This window comes from Poromitra crassiceps, assembly GCF_964638095.1.
Source record: "Poromitra crassiceps genome assembly, chromosome: 4".
In the NCBI taxonomy this organism is placed as follows: Eukaryota; Metazoa; Chordata; class Actinopteri; order Beryciformes; family Melamphaidae; genus Poromitra; species Poromitra crassiceps.
This window is the reverse complement of record NC_139626.1, coordinates 5,475,844-5,496,372: the sequence shown is the minus strand read 5'-3', so window position 1 is coordinate 5,496,372 and position 20,529 is coordinate 5,475,844. Positions and strand designations below refer to the sequence as shown.

Genomic DNA, 20,529 nt, shown 5'->3' with positions numbered 1-20,529 from the left:
TAGTAATTAATAACTAGCTCTGAAAGCAGAATTATATGAAAAATAATGGCAGACAACTAGTAGCCTACAACTACTAGAACTAATTAGAATTGTATTGCGCAAATTGTATTCTTCGCTAGCTCTCGCGGGCCACATAAAATGAGTTGCCGGGCCGGATTTGGCCCCCGGGCCTTGAGTTTGACACGTGTGGTGTAGTAGTAGACTATGCTACCCTACAATACAAGAGTCCCGTCTCCGTACATAGACTTGCCTGCAACTCTGGCTCCCAAGCTGTCTAAATCAGCGATACAGACATATTTACAAGTGTCACGGTGTGGTGACCACAATGGTCTGCTAGCAGACTCTAGCAGACTGGGGACATAAACCTCAAGTGCTTAGAGCAGGTGAGTCTGCTAGAGTCTGCTAGCAGACCATTGTGGTCACCACAACGGAAACATTTCAAAGCCACAGACTTGAGAAGAAGGGTTCATAGCTTCTCGACGTCGGGGTTAGAAAGCTCGACCAGAGTGGTACTGTTGAGCACTGTGACAGCTGGGCTCTAACCCGGAAAAAATAATATCACCAGCACAGACTTAATTTCAGTACAGATTTAACATTTCAAATTGGTGCCTGCCTGCTAACGCTTAATTGAGGGAACAATGTGTGTAGGGTAGGTGTTGGGTAGGTAAATTGAGAATTCCATTATTCCTGATTGCATTAGAAGGCAGCACCCCTAAGCAGGATGAATTCCCTTGAAATCCAAGAGGAAGTTTAACAAAAACATTTATTTCGCCAAATATTCCCCATTGTCAAAGGGGATGTGCTACAACAGTATTTCAAAAATAAGTTATTTAATCAGTAGACGTTTGTTAGAGCCTACAATTTAACAATACATCAAACTTATACAATAGTTTGCTTTATTAAGACATTGAGGAATGGAAGAAAAAGAAAAAAATAGAGCTTGATTCATGTGTTTATCAAGGCACTTTTCATACAGTCTACCCTAAGCCAGTGGTTCTCAAAGTGGGGTCCTTGAGGGGGTTGCGGGGGGTGGGGGGAATTCCCGGCAAAAATGGTAATAATTTATTTTCACTAGAACCATAACCATAAGTAACACAATGACAGAATGTATGACTATTTTGGTCATGGGTTTCATACACTTTCTGTAATAAAACATCTAAAAGTGTGACGACCCTCCCAGGGGCTCCCACTCTCTTCTATTCTATAACAGACTACTGTCTCTTTGGGTTGTGGACTGTTGGTCTAGCCTGGTAGCCAGGAGAGAGAGTTTGGCTATATATTGGCTAGCCTGGTAGCCAGCCATAAATGAATCCTTCATATGAAGAGTGCTGATAACTGTGATTCATATGGGGCTGGATATCAGGCTACTGTTGGTCAGGATAGAAGACGACATTTGAGGATGTCATCTTGGGCTTTTGGGGGGGAAATGATCGCCGTTTTTCACCATTTGGTGACATTTTATAGACTAAACGATTCATCGATTAGTCTGAAATAATCGACAGATTAATCAACAATGAAAATAACTGTTAGTTGCAGCCCTACTCAGCATTGGTAACATGTCCCACACAAACATACTCTTTGTCCCCCATTTGGTTTGCTGGGATCTGGTCACCCGGTGTCTTATAGGAGCCTGGTGTTGGGGTCATTGGGTGCACTTATTGGGCATAAGACCTTCAGACCATTCAGTCTCTCTCCCTCTTCACCACTGCACATTTTGTCCCGTTTATTTTCCCTTAGTTTGAGTTGATAAATTATTGTTGTATGACTCCCTTAATTTGTTACATCCTGGGCCAAGGAAGTAACAAATGAGGGGACTCATACACCAAAGTAAAAAGGGTGACTTTCTGGAACAGTTTGGATGACGAAATTAAAATGAGTGAAAATATTGCAGAGATTAAAAATAGGTACAGAAACACCATTTTTGGGAAATATTGAAATGAGGAAAAGGAATGCAATGCTCAATAGCGGTATTGTTGTCGGCTTTTCCTATTTTTGTTCTTTTCTTTCATATTCTTGAATGAACAAGGTCATTGATTAGAGTAGCTGTGTTATTGCAATGTCGATGATGAACACTGACAGAGTTGTTAGATTAATGTGTATCTTTTGAGTTTATGTATTATTAGAAAATAGGGGTAGGACTAGACAAGCATCTGCTTCCTCCTACTCCTTTAGAACAAGATATTGAAATTGAAATGCCAATTTTAATTGGTTAGTTAGTTTTTTATGTGTGGATACATGTGTATATACATGTATATTTCTTTTTAATGTTCGAAATAGTTTCATTCATTCATTCACAAGTCTTTGGGTGCACCCAATCAGCCTAACGACCCCAGCCACCAGGCTCCTGCAAGACAGGGCCAGGGGAGTGGGAGGGTCATCACAAAAGCTCAAATATTACCAGATGGGGGACCCTGGGACAAAATCTTATCAAATGGGGGTCCCTGGTCTAATTTGTGTCAGTTTAGGGGTCCTTGACGTGAAAAAGTTTGAGAACCACTGTCCTAAGAAACTTGCGTAAGTAAGTCTGCATCAGAGCAAATCATTTTAAGATGTTACTTTCATTTCACACAGTGATCATTTCAATTTAAAAAGGCTGAGAGAGAAAAAAAGCCTGTGGAGAGGAATGCATCTCCTTGGTGGTGGCAGCAGTATTCCAGCTCAAGACAGACTGAGAACCCGAGCTCCCTCTGAAGGAACCGTGACATAGAAAGTCGGGCTTCCACTGTATCGCTCCTGTTTAGGAAAAAACAACACATTGCCAGTGAGTGCATAAAACACATTTATACTGAAGAACATATGTGTGGTGGCCTGAAAAAACTTTCCACAAATTATAAACTCTCCCATATATATAACCTTCTGAATGACAGATAGCTTTCTCTGATCAAAAGTTATGAGTATTTTAATCTGTTATGTGTCTAAAAGTAAAACGTGCAAAAAACGGGTTTAAACATTCCACAACATATTTTCTACAGTAGCATTCCACCAAAATCATACAAATAATTATTCCTTGTTTTCTGAAAATAATTATCCACTGTGATGTACTAGAGATGAAAGTAACCAAATACCGTAACTCAAAATACCTGCAAAACGAATTTTTTTACCTTCATGTAGCAGTATTAGTGTTATACCTTTATCTGAGGGGCTGTCCACACGTACTGTACCCTGGTATTTTTTTAAACGGAGCCTTTCCTTGTGTTCTGGCCTCCCGTCCACACGCAAAAACGCTGTTTAAGGTCACTGTCTCCGTGGTCTATTGTGTGGATAGGATAACCGGACTTTTGGAGTTGTGACAAGTGTGTGCTGAGATTTTGGTGTGTGATGTCACTAGTGTGCGCTGCTATTTCCAGTGTACAACAGCCTGTTGCCTTGGCAACATTGTGTATCTGTCTACAGTCTTTTCTTCAACAGAATGTCTACTTTCTCTGTGACCATTGTGGTTGGAGCAGTGTTATTTGAACAAATGTTTGACCAAGGGGAACAATGCTATTTTCGTGCAAATGAATCAGGGGGGTTAAGTGTGTCCCATGATGTTTTACTGCCCGTTTTACGCACACGACGTTATCAGAGGACGTACCAAAGTTAGCTAGCTTGCTCGCTAGCTGGTGATAGCTGGGCATAACAGAATGTTCTAAAGCAGTGCCTGTGTGGACGCAGTTATGGAGGGGAAAAAAACACGTTTTCAAAAATACCCGTGTACAGTATGTGTGGTGGGCTAGGCCTGACTGTGCTGATGTTTCATTATGAGTGTACACATTAGGAGACTGTCCATTGCAGAGCTGTTTGTGCTCATCTCTTCAACGGCCAGGAAGGGTTTGTTTTCCAAACCAGCTGCCTTTCCTTTTCCTCTCACACACTTCCTGTACTACCACTTCCTGCTTTCTCAAATTAAATACAGCACGCAGAACTCATCTTTTTTTAGGTCCCCCTCTAAAACGAGATGATTCATCTCAAGGGGTTTTCCTTCAATAAAGTTCAATATATATATATATCTGACTTCACCTCCGCCACCTCATCTGACTTCACCTCCGCCACCTCATCTGACTTCACCTCCGCCAACTCATCTGACTTCACCTCCGCCAACTCATCTGACTTCACCTCCGCCAACTCATCTGACTTCACCTCCGCCAACTCATCTGACTTCACCTCCGCCACACTATCTCATTTAAAACCACAAAAGGACGTAGAGGAAAAATACTGTAATGCTGTTTATAGGATTCATGATTCATGATTCATTTCAAACATGGGACCAAGTCACTTTGGTCCAAGTCTCAAGCAAGTCCCAAGTCATTTTGCTTTGTGCAAGTCAAGTCATTTTTTTCAAGTCAAGTTACTGCAGTCTTACCTTATATAATAAGTGATATTATTGGCCAATCTAACCTGTTCAAAAAGTATGACAATTAATTTAGTTTGTATTATAATTATTGATATTCAGCTAAATAAATGTAATCAAACTAAAGTGAAATAACTTTATAGAAGCGTATTTATTTCTTAATTCCTTCTCAAGTAACGACGACTAACTACTAACGTAAGCGCCTTCTCCTAAACAATCCGAGACAGATGGACAGACATCGCGGCAGGAAGAAAATTCCTCTTTAAGGATTTACTTCATTCATTTTCTCTAATCCTTTTCATTTCCATATTACATTTTCTTTTTTAATAGTTTTTCCAGATTTTCTCCCATTTTCTCCCCAAATGTACTTGGCCAATTCAAATGTACTAGCTATTCCAGTTCCCCTCCGCCAAAACAGGCGCCCCGACCAACCAGAGGAGGCACTAGTGCAGCGACCAGGACACATACTCCACCGGCTTCCCACCCGCAGACACAGCCAATTGTGTCTGTAGGAATGTCTGACCAAGCCTGAAGTCTCTGGCGTGGTAGGTGATTGATTTTACCTCTACACTACCCAGACACCTCTGTGTGAGTTAAGTTATCAGGTTGTATATTCTTTGTTAAAAAATGACATTATTTAATGAACTGAAGTCCTAAAGGTAATTGGCTAAAGCTGGGGCGATGAGCAACCGTCCATAGTTGTCAACTCGTTATGTTCTAGTGTTGTAGTTTGTTTTCTTGGCCGCGGCCTTTGACCAGCCGGAGTGAGGTGCAGTGAAGAATGTCCGCGGGGTCGGGGGTCACTGAGTCAACTTTGAACCCTTCGGCCAGCGATGCCGTCAGCAGCTCCTCCACGAAGCGCTGCATGTCTGAGACTTCGCAGGGGTCGCGGTGCGTGCCGATGACTTCGTCGGCACGAGCCCACGTGACCTCGGGCTCGGAGACGGTCAGCCCCCGGTAGCGCTGCTTGTCGTACTGGTCTTGCGGCAGCTCGTCGGGCCGGGGCACCCACTCCAGTTTGAGCCGGTTCCGCATCGGATCGCAGAGGTGTGGGGCAGCGGGACCCTGGGGAGTCCGGTAGGAGAAGCGCTCACAAAGCAGAGCCAGGAAGGCCCTCCAGGTACAAAAGAGGTCTGCAGTGAAGACCCGCACGGAGCATGTGCGGAGCTCGTGATTCTCCGGCCCACGGCGCAAGTTAAAGTGAAGGACGCGGACCTGGAACGAGACGGTACAACATGCTGACCACATGTTTTGCAGGGTGTACACAAACAGAATATCTCCTCCATGTCCATGAATTTGCACTTTATAGCTTTCCACATATACACACTAAAGGTCTTCCCAAACAGTCCGGTTTTTTCAATCCGCCCATTCGGGGGGGAAATCACTGTGCACAGAAACCTTGCAGACTGAGTGCGATGCGTTTCATTATTATCTTTGTCCTTCTATTCGCAATGAGACAAATCGTCGTCCTCTCCTGTATCTACATTACAATATGACAGGTGACGGGCAGCAGTGGCTGATCTGCAGCAGCGGTGATGTGGACTGGAGAAGGCAGATCATGGTGGCAGCAGGTCGGGGAATGGTAGCCGTATCACACTGGACAGGGGCTCCGTGCTTGCCTTCACATTTGCAAGGCGGCTGTGGTGCGCCGCGCCCCGGGGAGAGGCAGCAGAGAGGGCCCGGGGGCTGCAGGCAGACACTCCTACACCTTTCTCTCTATACTTATCTTGCTAGTACGCAAGTAACGAGTAACGACGACACACGCGTCAAACAGCTCGCAAAAGCCTCTTCTTGACCGATATGAAAAAGGCAGAAAATCAAACCTGTTCTGAAAACGTTAATGACGGACAAAGGTTTCAGAGTCAAGTGTGTAAATGTGAGTGACACAACATGAGGTCGTATTTATCTTTAAACATCCGACAATTTTGCATGAAAAATACGGACTTGATTTGCAAAAGCAATAACTCAAATGATATCTTTCTCTGCTTATAAGTGGCGCATCAACCACACTACGCCAACAGGCTCCCGGGCATCTTTGTGCCAGTATTCAATAGCTTTAAACTTGGCAAGTTCATGTCCTGCAAAAATTCAGAAATTTCCAAGTATTCACTTTTTGCGCCAGACAATGTCATTCTTCTCACAGTGCAGAAGCCTTTTAAACAGCAGGTCTTTTTCACATACAACCAGTGTAGTATCAACAATTCTTCAACTAAATGTAATCCGACAAGCTGCATCACATCAGGTGACTAAACCCACTAACCAATACAAGCTGCATCACATCAGGTGACTAAACCCACTAACCAATACAAGCTGCATCACATCAGGTAACTAAACCCACTAACCAATAGAGGGTATGCATGTGATGTCACAGAGGCAGAAGTCACTGTGGGGTCACGCCCACTGAGTCACAGCAAGACTGAGCTTGAATGCAGTAATCAGCCTAGATAACTGACACCTGCTGCTCAGGGAGGAACTTGACACTCAATTTGACACTCATTCCTGATTGAGGGGGCGTGTTCCAGTGGGTGTGCATACCCTCTATACCTGATTTTTTTTAAAAATAAAAGACCAATATCGTCACAATACATCAGATTGATATGTTGATCTAACCCTCGTGCACACACACACACCTTGCAGTCAACGTCCACCATCAGCATGGCTCGTAGCGGCCCTCCTCTCAGGCTGAGCGGCGCCGACGCCTCAAAGCGGCGGATCTCCTCCAGCAGGGGGCGTATCTGGAAGAAATCCACCTCTCTCCGCAGCAGCGCGAGCTCTGAAAAGCTGTCCGGCAAATCCAGGGAGCTGGAGCGCAGGTAATTCAGAATGTGCCTGAACACTTTGCCGTCGCGGTCGATGAAAACGTTTCCCCGCTCGTCTCGGAGCGCGGGGGGAACCTGTCCGGTGAACATGGCACCTAGCATGGAGTCGCGGCAGCGCGTCAGGGTGTCGCGGGTTGTGGTGTAGATTTCTCCGCCTACGTTCAGCGACACCGGGTCCTGGAGACAGTTGCTGTTGCCGTCTGGCGAGTTGAGGTTCAGCATCTCGTCTCTGCTGCTCGGTGCCTGGTCTCTGCTGTGGAGTTGAGGACAAGGATCCTTCTGCGCTGGTCAGGAATGTGGTGGACGGAGGGACGTGGAAGTTTCAAGGGTTTCTTTTGTTTCCGAGAAAGACTCTTCCTTTGACAGTCGACGGGGCGAAAGCAGTAGCCGGGATACAGAAACATACAAGGAGATCTTGCCAAGTCGGCTTCCAAAGCTCAAGATTGATCAAACCTGTTCCAAACCCATATAGGCCTCTGTTCTGTTGCTCTTCTCTACTGCTTGAAAGAACACTGATCATCTCAGCAATTCCTTTGGGTTTCCTTTGCCTCTCTGCCGCGGGACTGTGGATGGTGTTGTCAGTGCTGCTAGCCAACAGCTGGCCTCTTGCATAAGCCCAGTCTGACCAGGGCCACAGTGACCACACCAGCATGCTAATGATGGGACACTTCTGGCTCAGTCTCTATGGAGCTTGCTTTTATTGTCAGCCCATACCTCCCTGATCTCCTTCTCTCTCTCTCTCTCTCTCTCTCTCTCTCTCTCTCTCTCTCTCTCTCTCTCTCTCTCTCTCTCTCTCTCTCTCTCTCTCTCTCTCTCTCTCTCTCTCTCTCTCTCTCTCTCTCTCTCTCTCTCTCTCACACACACACACACACACACACACACACACACACACACACACACACACACACACACACACACACACACTCTGGGGCTGTCTGGGCAAGACACAGGGGACTGGGCAATTTGTCTGAAATGCCCCCTTCTTAAAGTGAAATAACCCCCCTTAAAGTGAAATGCCCCTCCTTAAAGTAAAATGTCCCCCCTTAAAGTGAAATAACCCCCCTTAAAGTGAAATGCCCCCCCCTAAAGTGAAATGCCCCCCCCCTTAAAGTGAAATATGCCCCCCCTTAAAGTGAAATGCCCCCCCTTAACTCATTCATGGCCAAAGACGTCTTTGACGTGTTATCAGGAATAGCCCTCAGGGCCAATGACGTGTTTGACGTGTTTTTGTTTTTATTAGTGCAGCGCGTAGTTCAAACACTTCCCCAGCCTGTGACATGTTATCAGGTCCCTAGCCACAAAGGCAAGCCGACAACACGCGATCAAACACATACCGCAGCTGTTGTTTTGAAATGAGCAGGAGGAAAAACAGAAAACAGAGAAACGCGCTTCCTTGTGAAGTTGTGCAGAGAGGAGAAACGCCATTGAAACGCCCCTCGGCGCGCTGCACGAGCTGATCGGCTTGTTGCAGGGCAGCGGACATCGATCGTTCGCGGTAGTCAAACCCGTGACCAACATGATCGATCCTGGTCCCTCGACCCCGTTCCTGTGTCCCAGCCCGAAAGAGACGAGACGGAGTCACAACTGTGTGAGTTGGAGGAGAACAGCAGCCTCGCCACAGAAATGGCTTTCACACAGAGCGAAGCAGCACGGCCACTTTCCTGTCGAGGGCGAGGAAGACTGGATTCCAATGCGACAGGACCCGGATGATCTCGCGGTAAGGAGTGTGTGTGTGTGTGTGTGTGTGTGTGTGTGTGTGAGAGAGACTACACTGATCTCTGCATTCTATTCTATGATCACACTCACTCACACTGAGTAAACTGTATTGTTGAATGTAAAAAAAAGCACTTCATGTATATATATATATATATATATTTTTTTTTTTTTCATTTGTGTCATAACGAATAATATTTACATGTCTGATGTCAATACAGTTCAAAATAAAAGAATTGAGAGCGAGTTCTGCCTGAGATTGTGTGATTTACAAAAATGCCATTTTCTGCAATTTATCTTCTCAGAGAGACCTTTTTGGTGAAAACAGGGTGTATATAAATGGCTATAAGTAGAGTACAGAACATGCTAAAAGCTCACTTTTTTTTCCCTGGTGAACCCAGAGACGTACATCTTCATTTTGAGGTATTGCAAATCACTTTGGTGCTAATAGATAATTTACTGTGGGTCTTGAAAGATGACCAACAATTATGAAAATCTTTGGCCTGTGCTAAATATTGGCAGTCCTAAACTGGCCATGAATGAGTTAAAGTGAAATGCCCCCCCTTAAAGTGACAGCCAGAGCAATGAAAAGTGCTTTTTATCCCTTTTATCAGTATATCTGTATCATGCAAAGGAGGATGAGAAAAGCTCAGGCTGGAACAACACTGGTGGATATCACAGGTCTACACACACTTTTAGATTCTCAACTTTTATTGCCTTGGGGCCTGAAATGAAAAACAAGGGTGAAACTATTTTTATAAAAAGGTATATATACATCTATGTACAGTTTACTGGTTCTGCCTTGAGCACATTGCAATTTAATCCTATATATTTTGGTTATGCTTGCTTGCTCTATTTTGTCACTGTACAGGTGACTAAATAATTACTACCGTAAATTCCGGACTATAAGCCGCGGCTTTTTTCCCGTTTTTTGGCCTTTTTTGCCCCCTGCGGCTTATATAACGGTGCGGCTTATCTATGGATTTTTCCAGCAAACGGCCACTCGGGAACCTCCAAAATCTATGGATGTTGGTATGAGGCAGAACGAGAGCAAGACAGACATTATGAGAGCGAGACCCTGATTGGATGATGTTGCAAAAAATGTGCCTCGCGACCTGATTGGAGCACTGTGCCACTACTCTCTCTCAGCCACTACGGTAAAACACCCTCCCTCCTCCCTCGCTCCGGGGGGAAAAAGGCAGCGATTGAGCCTGAAAGACAGTCTGAATGAAATTGAATGTAACATTCCCAATTCTATGTATTACATTCTAAAAAACTAACAGCAACATTTTGGAAGGCTAAGCCACACAACTAGCTCGTTGTAATCTAACATCATGCTTCAAAAGATGGAGAACTGGCTGTGTTACGACGATGCGGCGATTGAGCCTGAAAGCCATGTCTGAGACAGTAGCGAGACAGGAACAACAACAGCAGCAGCAGCAAAGGATCATGCACAAACCCGAGACGAAAGGGACTGTCCGTCAGGGCGCGGACGACTGTGTCAGCAACTCCCTCCCGACTACCAGGAGAAAATTACAAACTTCGGCGAATTCACACAAAGAAAGATCAAGGAATATTCCATCGGACCGGAGCAGATCATAAATATGGATGAAGTGCCTTTGACGTTCGACCTGCCTCTCACTAGGACTGTTAACAAGAAAGGTGAATCGTCCATCACGTTGAGAACCACAGGTCACGAGAGAACGAATTTCACTTGTGTTCTTGGCTGCACAGCATCTGGAGTAAAGCTCCCGCCGATGGTGATTTTTAAGCATCTCACAATGTGTGATTTTGTCTGGGGATTAGTGACCTGACTTTTGTTTTGTTGAAATGTTAATAAATGGGAGCTTCCCCAAACAGCCATCTCTTTCCCGACAATCCCCTCTGTGCACGAAGCCTTACATATGGTAATTAAACATCAAAACACCCGCGGCTTATAGACCGGTGCGGCTTATATATGTAAAAAACAGTCAACTCTGCAGGTGCGGCTTATACACCGGTGCGCCTTATAGTCCGGAATTTACGGTATTTTGAATTCTGCTTATCTGGCCTACTACTGAGCCACATACTAGACCTAGAACCTTCATTTTTGGTAGTTGGTAAGATGGTAAATGGTAAATGGACTGCATTTATATAGCGCTTTTATCCAAAGCTCTTTACAATGTGTCTACATTCACCCATTCACACAGAGGGCGGTCAGCTGCCACGCAGGGTGCTGCTGGCACAGCCATCGGGAGCAATTTGGGGTTCAGTGTCTTGCCCAAGGACACTTCGAGGAGCCGGGGATCGAACCACCGACCTTCTGGTTGGTGGACGACGCGCTCTACCTCCTGAGCCACAGCCGCCCCAGTGCAGTGTAGTTGGTACACTGCATTTGTTTTGTTTTGTATATGTATCTAATCTTTCCTTTGATATAACATTTTCTTCGAAATGAATTGAATTTAACGACAGCGGGGATATGTAGTCTGCTTCATAGGCTTTGTGTACCCTCAGCATCTAATTTGGAACCTTGATATTCACTGGGGTTGTTTCTTTCTTTTCAGTATATACATCACTGCATTATTCATGTCACGTATTGCCATTAGGTTCACATTCTTTGGTATGTAACCTAAACTGTATGTATATGTATATGACCCATACTCTTTGGCGCCCTCTTTTGGCCTTAGACACACTCCACCGATTTTCAACCAGCTTTCTATCATTACAAAATCAGTAGTGTATATCCGAAAACTGTAAACCGTTTTGCAGGCATTCATTTAGTTTGACAGTTATTGAGAGTCGACTTGAGTTAAGTTGTGGACCAGTGATGTCATTCAAATCAACTCTCAATAACTGACAAACTAAATTAATTCCTGCAAAACTGTCTACAGGCTTTGTGTGAGATCATGTGCAAAATAAATTGTCTTTGTTTTTCGGTGAAGTTCTCCTTTCAAATATTTAATAGGAGCAGCCTTTTCTTTGATTAGTACATTTTTGGACCTTCACGGTCATCCTTATGCAACATAAACTTTATGGTGTGTGTGTGTGTGCATGTGTGCGACTGTGCGCGTGTGGATACTAACCTGTATGTGGAGTATCGTCCTATCAATGGCGTCTGCCTGCAGCAAGGTAACAGTGCATCCACCGAATCCTCCACCGGTCATCCTGCTACCGAACACCCCCTCCACCTCCATGGCTGCAGAGACCAGCTCATCCAGCTCCCGGCAGCTCACCTCGTACAAATCTCTGACCGGGACAACAACTCAAAAATCATATCTCTGGATTTTTAGGCTGAATGACAATACACAATATACATTATATCTCTGTATTTTCTACTGTGGGCTAAATGTTCAGTTGTAAGTCAAAGCCCCATGTACTGTAGGGGGGGGTGATATGAACAAAATCAAATATCACAATATTTTTAACCAAACACTCTGATATCTGGTGCTTTTACAAGGAGATTCCTGACAGTGAGGAGTAGTACGGTTTTGTTTTTTCAAATTTTCTCCCGAATTGTACTTCCCCCTGCTGTCCTGGTCTTTGCTCCAGCCCCTGTGCTGATCTGGGCAGAGTTGTAGACTAGCACATGCTTCCTCCGATACATGTGCAGTCGCAGGATCTCTAGGCTATTGCCCCAGTTCCCCTCCCCCCAGAACAGGCACCCTGATCGACCAGAGGAGGCACTAGTGCAGCGACCAGGACACATTATCCTTAATTCGGCTTCCCACCCACAGACACGGCCGATTGTGCCTGTATGGACGCCTGACCAAGCCGGAGGCAACACGGGGGCTCGAACCTGCGACCCTCGTGTTGGTAGGCAGGGAATCTACTGCTGCAGTACCCGGATGCCCCACACAATTAGATTTTTGATCAATAATCATCAGTAATATGGATATAATGACTAAGTGGGTAAGGCAAATAGAACAACTAGAACAGTCTGTTAAGTTCAATTCACTTGACTGTAATGCAGGCAGGAAAAGACAACACTTATGCCATGTCACCATATTCCGATATCCAAAATCTGAGACCATAACTAGTCTCGTATCACAATATCCATATAATATGGATATATTGCCCAGCCCTAATCACAACCCTACCTGAGGGAGTTGTGGCTCTCCATCATGAGTTTGCCAAACTCTTTGTAGGCGCCTCTCCTCAGGGCCTCTGCAGCTTGGACCGTTCTTTCTATCTCTTCAATCACGTGACGAGCTCTACGATAGGTCACCTCGTCCAGCCGGGGCCTTGCCTCTGAGAGAAGGGGCAAAACACTAAGTTAGCTTTCCTTTTTTTTCTCCCCCAAGAGAAATCTACCTTTTTATTTCATTGAAGAAAAGTCTGTCTTTTTATTTCATACAGTTCAATTAAAATTTGTTTTTGTTTTTATTATTTTTATCCACATGATTGTAAACAAACAAGACACTGTGTATACAAAACAAGGTTTACTATGGAAGCCGAGAACGGCCACGTGTTTATCTATTATTTTATTACCGTTTTATCGTGATAACGACTTATTATTCTGTTATCTTGATATAACAAAGACCGCTTTCTCGTTTTTTTTTAAATCATTAAATATGGTATTGGGAGTCTGTGCGCTCTTTCAGCACCATGGAGCTGTCCCAGTAGTGTTAGACTGATTTGATTAGGGGCAATCACCAACTATCTAGTGTTAATATGAGTGTTCTTCCTGTAAGCCAGGGGTGTCCAAACCTTTTTGAATGGGGGCCAGATTAGATCATGTGAAAATACCTGGGGGGCCAGCTGCTTCTCGGGTTATCGGGTTATAAAAAAAAACATACAATACAATTGTACTCTAATGATTTTGTTTGCCGTCTGAAAACAAAATTGCAGTGCATTGTGGGTATTTTATAGTGGATTATATAGTGCATAAAATTAACAGATGAGAATTTGGAGACTAGTAAAAAATGGCGAACGCACATAGAGTCCACTATTTCTGTAATAGGGACCGTTTTGGAACAGGGCTGATGAGTTCTTCATACCGTCTAGGTCCTTCATGGTAGCATCCCTGAGACTAGCCTTTCCCAAGATGGCGGCGGCCTCCTCACACTGTCTGCGTCTGGCGGGGTACTCGCTGCCCGTCAGACTGTGCTTGACGTTTGAGTTGGTGATGAGGATGACCAGGCCCGGGTCTGCCAGCGGAACTGGAGTCGCCTCCAGGGACCTGAGTAAATGACAAATAAAATAAGTAAATGATAAGCTATTATATACAGTGTGTGTGTGTGTGTGTGTGTGTGTGTGTGTGTGTGTGTGTGTGTGTGTGTGTGTGTGTATGTATATATATATATTATATATACGGTACTATCAATCTTATATCTACACTATAATGCCAGTACTGTCTCTCTCTCTCTCTCTCTCTCTCTGTCCTTCGAGTATCTCGTGAACCCTTGGTCGGATGGACTTCAAACTTGGGGAGTCTGCTAAGGGGGACCTGACGGAGTGCAGGGTTCAGCAGGATTATCTTCACAAACGTGAATCACTTTTATGACTTTTGAAACGTACATTATTTTTTTAAAGACGTGATTTTTAGAACGCTTCAGAAGACCTATTATTTTACAGTCTATGCAAAAGACATAACAGTGATTCACGTTCGTGAAGATTATTATCCTGCTGAACCCAAATTCCCACTCCCATAAACCTTTGTTACCCGCTTTTAAGTGAAATCCCCATTCTAAAACCCCATTGACTTTTCCCCCGTAAGATCCAGGAAGTCTGGGACTTCCGCCTTCCAACTACAAAAACACGTCATCCCTGCGGTACTCTATACATGCCAAGGCTAAACATCGCCCCCAGCTGGTGAAGTAGCGGTTCTGATGCTTTCTAAGAGGCTCACTGTTGACCTATCGATTACCTGCAGTCGATGAGCAAAGCACAAGCCTCCCTGCCCAGAACAGACACAAACTGGTCCATGATGCCACAGGGCACGCCGGCGTGACTGTGCTCTGCCTGCTGACACGCCACTGCCTTCGCCACCTTGTCTCCATCATCTGTGGAAAAGGGCAAGAAAAAAAGGTACAAAGATATCAAAGTTCCAGGCTGATATTCATGTAAACAAAACCATTATAGAGGTTATCCAACTAAAGTACTCGCGCTCAACAGCAGCAAACCACCAATCTAACATCAAGCAACATCAGTATTTATGTAAAGTTTCGACCAATATATCAGATCAATACTGGTATTCCTCCCCCCGGGTTAGGGTGGGGTTACTGGTATTCCTCCCCCCGATTTCTCCCCAATTGTACTTTGCCAATTCCCCCTGCCGATCTGGGGAGAGTTGTAGACTAGCACATGCTTCCTCCGATACACGTGCATTCGCCAGTCGCTTCTTTTCATCTGACAGCGAGGTGCTTCACTGGCAGGACGTATCGCATGGGAGGATCACGCTATTCACCCCAGTCCCCCCCCCCGAACAGGCACTCTGACCGACCAGAGGAGGCGCTAGTGCAGCGACCAGGAGACATACCCTTAATCCGGCTTTTCAGTCGCAGACACTGCCAATTGTGTCTGTATGCCGGTTGTGTCTGACACCCGACCAAGCCGGAGTTAACGCGGGGGCTCGAACCCGCGACCCTCGTGTTGGCAGGCAGGGAATCTACCCGAGCGCCCCAATATTGGCCTTTTATAGAAAATGAGACATCAGTAGTGTCGAAGCCTAGTTTCTGACCTGGGTTGAGCTGCTGTAGGAAGGTGTAGAAAGCCACCTCTAGAGAGGCTGAGCTGGACAGACCTCCTCCCAGGGGGACAGTGCTGGCTATCACCGCCCTGAACCCGGGGACAGGGGGCGCTGTAGGACAAGAGAGACAGAGAAAATGCACCAAATTAACCTACTATCGCTGTGGTGTCCAACCAAGGATGTGTTACTTACAAATGCATCACGTAGTATAAAGTAATGTTTTACCTGGGCACTTCACACACAGACTACCCGAAGTAAAGACACCGGAGCACTCTTTTCCGTCTGCACGTTTTAATAGAAGGGGAAAAGAGTGCTCCGGTGTCTTTACTTCGGGTAGTCTGTGTGTGAAGTGCTCAGGTAAAACATTACTTTATGCATATTGTCCTTCACTGTTGAGCACCAGGACCCTTTTATTCCAAACCTGGCTGAAACGCGCTGGACTCTATTAATGTACTGCATCACATAGTATCTTTGAGATCAACAAGCTTCTATTTCTATATGAAATTAAAAATATATTTTGGGGGCAACTTTTGCACCCACTGTCTAAAGAATATGGACATTGGTTTACAACATTTTGGGGGGCACTTATTTTTTTTTATTAGTTCATAAAGTTGCTAAAGCAGAGTGTGAACAACAGAGCTGTTTGTATGAGTGTGTTCTTCTTCATCATCTTATTTTGTTTTGATTAGCGGTTGGCAACCAGCTTGCAAGTGCTGAGTGTGTGTTAGAGATGGAAATGGAAATTGAATGAAAATAAAATGATCAGATAGGTTGAAGAAATTGATTTCAAAAGGCCTTACTAATTATTATACATTTATCCACAAGGGGGCATTCCAGAGCTTTGAATCCTTACAGAAAAAACATGCTGTGGAATGAAATGATTTCAAGTTCGGCATTACTTTGACCAGAACCTGAGTAAAACATTAGAAATGGTAGACGGGAATCATGAAAATATTCCCGTCAACACCCAAATCCACAGCATGTCATAAAATTGTCTCCAAAATGTATAATCATGTTTTTATAGTGCAATGGATAAGGTGATGTTGTATTTTTGCTTACCCCTGTAATGTTGCACAACACCTTTCACATAGTTTGCCCAGCTGGGTGCCCCTGGAGACAGAGGTGAGCCATCGCTGGCCAGGTTAAAGTCCACCCTCCTGGGCTCCTCCACATCCTTAGCTGCTGTTACTATGGTCACGTCCTGGCCAGAGGTTCGACTCCCCAACACCACTGTCACCAGGGGCAGCGCCTGACACACATAACAACAGACACACATTCAGCTAGGCCAACCTTGGAGAGAATTTCACACCATCAGAGAGCATTCAAGTACTCCTTGTACAAATCCTTAGGCTCTTCTTTTAAATTCATGCAAGTGACCTGCCAAGCAGCACTTCATTTCAATAGTCAATAGTTTTTGTTTGTTGATACACTGTCTCCTAAACTTAAAAGGTTTGGAATGGAAACTGTCTGAAGTCATGTTTATGAGAAACGTACATTTAGTGATAAGCAAAGTAAGCAACTAAAACTGCCAGATTGTTTAAGAAGTTTGGTGTGAACACTTGAGAACGTGGGGTTAGGTTTTACTAGGGTAGCTAACTGATGCTCAGAGGCACTGAGGCAGACAGGCAGTGTGCTCATGTGCTGTTACAGTACCATTGGTAGCACGAAGCCATCGTTGTAGTCAGTGTGCTCGCCTATCAGGTTGACTCTTCCAGGGGCACACGCCGCAAACTGAGGAGCCTCTCCCCCGAACAGCTGCTCGTACACACGCCGAGCCTCCGCAACAAGACAAGACACGCTCGGAATGTGGCTGGCCATTTAACGTGAGACAGATAACGTGCTACAAATTCAAACACGGTCGTTCAAACAGAAAGTAGTATCTGTCAGTGTCAGTGTCAGTCGAGAGAAACGTGCGTGCCAGATTTGTCTCCGAATTATCTAACAGCCAGATGGAAAGAGACAACAAAAAAAATGCTAACGCTAAGTGTTGAGGAATCCGAAGAAACATAGCTTTTTCATTACTTTTGTCAGGTGATTTACTTCCTGCTTGGAGCCTAATAGAGTTGCGACATCTCTATTCACTCCAGTGGACCAGTTGTTTGTTTTTTTACCTCACAAAAGTTCCCGGAAGTAAGGTTCTGGAGCCTTCTTCTTCTTCTTCTTCTTCTTCTTCTTCTATTGATGTTTTATGGCGGTTGGCAAACAACTTTTTGTGCATTACCGCCACCTACTGGAGTTTGATGTCTTCTTTATATTGGAATCTATTTACAGTGTTCATCATGTATCATCACACATCACCCATAGTGCTCCCATTCACGATATATATGTCCATTCTACGACTGTCGGCGAGAGGTTCTGGAGCCAGTACAGAGCACGCCCATAGACGAGAAACGTAGAATTAAAATAATCAACATAACCGTTTAAATTGAAAATAATTGCGGTGCTGATCCACTTATTCCTCAGTAGTCAGTAGTAGCAGTCCTTTGTAAAGGTCATGACATGTAGCCTACTAGCTAGCTACTTATAAATATGTGTAGATGTGACCATAGATCTGATGTGACCACATGTCACGCATTTTGGACCTCCGCTGGCGTCACTCTCTAGATTGCTCTGCTTGGAGCGTGCTGCGACTGACTCTGATTGGTGGATAAGCGTCACATGACACATCGGGACGACTCTGCCTGGGGTGTGTTCAATCTGTTAAACGTTTTGCATCGTATGCTACGTTTATCCGGGTTGAGTTTGCAGAGTGATGACCTCCCGATGATGTAAACACGCTGCCGTGAAGTGAGCAACAATGTTTTTACATTTTCACTTCCGGTTTAGTGATTTTGCCTTCGAGATAAAAGCGGTATAAAGTTAGGTTTTTACAATAAAGATTAAAGTAGTAATCTATGAGACCCAACATAATTAACATAAGGACACGAGGAACATAATGTTTGAATGAAAACGACCAGCAGGGGGAAAAAATGAGACGTGATTTATTCAAATGCTTTCAAATAAGGCCAATTATTTTTACGGCTGCACGCTCTCTAAAAAGGAGGAGCCTCGGCCTGGAGACCTTCCCCAGTGTCCTGCTGTTCAGGTCTTGCCCGCCTTGCACAGCCAAAGATGATGTTAAGTGAGAAGTAGATTGTGTGGGATGGTTAATTTAACCTTCACAGAATACCATGTTGCTACTACAGCACATTCATGGAATCCTTTATAGGTCAAGGTTCAAGCCCTGTGAATGGTTTGTTGGCCAGTTCCAAGACGGTTGGCCAGGAGATAGACAGGACTCCATTAAAGAGGTGAATGATTTTCCAGATCAGTTGAATTATTATGAGTTTAATTATTATTTAAAAAAAAATTATATTTTATTTTCAATTTTTCTGAACAATGCCCAGACAAGACAAACGAACACGCTCAGACACAGGAAAAGAAAAGAAAACATACATATATTATCGACATTCGATATTACAATGTGATTACAGCCGCAAAAGGTGCTTATGTGCTTGTGAGAGATAGTGCCTGGGATCCCACGCAAGGGGCCCATGAGAAACCAGCCGGGCGAGTCACCCGGCGAGGTCGGCTAGAAACGGGTCCCAAATGGTTGAAAACTTTTTAAGTGAATTGGTCCTCAGGAACCCAAGTTTCTCCATCCATATAACAGAGGTCATGTCCGTCAACCACAGTTGGAAAGAAGGTGAAGAAGAGGACTTCCATTCCTTCAAAATGAGGAACAGTTTTGCAACAGTTGTCCACTGTGTCAGAGACTGTTGCACAAGGGAAGTTCAGAGAGGACTCTGAGCAGCTGATGATATTCTAATGTTCTGCCTGCAGCTGAAGTTTTATTATTATTATTAAGTATGATGTGTCTCTGTTCCTTCTTGTTAGCAGAGAACTGCGTGGCATCGACCGTTTTTCCAGCAGAGGACAAGAACCCTGCAGCTCTCATGAGCTCATGAGCTGATGCCTGTATTTTATTTTGTATTTTATGTCTGACATTAAAGTCATTTTAACATTTTTTTTTTTACATTTTTTTGTCAACAAGTCTGTTGTCTACCTTTTAATAAAGATTTTTTTCATGACTTTGTGCAACATAACTTTTGTGTCTTTGTGAAGACGTATGCACGTCGAAACGTTGTCTGATTATTTTGCACCTTAAATAAAAGGCATCATTGGATCCGAGCTGCTCCAGACTTATTCATTATTGTGTCCCTCCTGTGATGCACCGGACCTGCCAGTTCCTACAGCTGAAGCGCAGTTGGATCCTTCACTTTTAACTTTTGTGTAAGCCTATGGTTCTCAAACGTTTTCACATCAAGGACTCCTAAACTGACACAAATTAGATTACGGTATGTATTTCTAGTATAGGCCTACTCTATATTCAATTTATGATATTTGATTTTTCTAATTCATTTCAGTCAGTCAAAATTTGCAATTAAAACATGAAAATATTGTGGCATGCAGCCTGATGGCTCATTGGTTAGGCTAATAGCTTGCATTGCTATTATAGCTTGATTTGAATGAAGCCCCTATTTGCCACTATGCAACAGCCAATGAGAGGAAGGGGATTTTGACCATGGTTTCTAAGCAACTGCATGCATCTAGCGAGAGTTAAGGAGAATAGGACCGGACAAACGAATTCTCCTTCAAAGTAAAAGCTAAAGTTTGTCAGGAGACTGGATGATAATTCACATTGGGAAGTGAGAGAACATCATAAATTAGTATTGCAATGATTATTGGACAATTAAATCAATTGAATTATTAACGTATAGCTTAGAGCCTCGGGTTGAGTATCACTGATGTAGTGCAGACTTGGTAATAGCTTTCACTCTTTCCTGTTATCTGCCCATCTATATTATATATACTTGCGCTGTTCGCATCAGATATATATATATACGGTGTACCAGCTCAGTGGCCTTGTGGTCTGAGTGTCCACCCTGAGACTGGGAGGTTGTGAGTTCGATCCCCGGCCGAGTCATACCAAAGACTATAAAAAATGGGACCCATTTGCC

General features: G+C 44.2%; 2 protein-coding genes across 2 annotated transcripts; both read right to left on the bottom strand.

The window, feature by feature from the left end:
- Positions 1-801: 801 nt before the first annotated feature.
- Positions 802-17,541, bottom strand: galk1 (galactokinase 1). The gene is made up of 8 exons (XM_083636129.1): positions 17,183-17,541; positions 16,589-16,778; positions 15,521-15,640; positions 14,708-14,843; positions 13,839-14,020; positions 12,939-13,089; positions 11,925-12,087; positions 802-2,733 (listed from the first exon to the last, which is right to left on the bottom strand). Exons 1-8 carry the CDS (start codon positions 17,345-17,347, stop codon positions 2,659-2,661), a joined length of 1,182 nt encoding a protein of 393 aa, XP_083492255.1. The 5' UTR covers positions 17,348-17,541; the 3' UTR covers positions 802-2,658.
- Positions 5,048-7,371, bottom strand: LOC310774851 (BTB/POZ domain-containing protein KCTD21-like; the record flags this gene model as incomplete). The annotated part of the gene is made up of 2 exons (XM_083634985.1): positions 5,048-5,545; positions 6,961-7,371. The coding sequence occupies 2 exons, from the start codon at positions 7,369-7,371 to the stop codon at positions 5,048-5,050; spliced, it is 909 nt and encodes a 302-aa protein (XP_083491111.1).
- Positions 17,542-20,529: the final 2,988 nt, after the last annotated feature.

What these genes read in the sequence shown, in the direction of transcription:
- galk1 (XM_083636129.1), bottom strand. Translation starts at nt 17,347, where the DNA reads ATGGCCAGCCACATTCCGAGCGTGTCTTGTCTTGTTGCGGAGGCTCGG. An exon ending in ATGGCTTCGTGCTACCAATG is followed by an intron (nt 16,779 to 17,182) that starts GTACTGTAACAG and finishes TATGTGTGTCAG; the next exon opens with GCGCTGCCCCTGGTGACAGT. An exon ending in TGTTGTGCAACATTACAGGG is followed by an intron (nt 15,641 to 16,588) that starts GTAAGCAAAAAT and finishes CTTGTCCTACAG; the next exon opens with CGCCCCCTGTCCCCGGGTTC.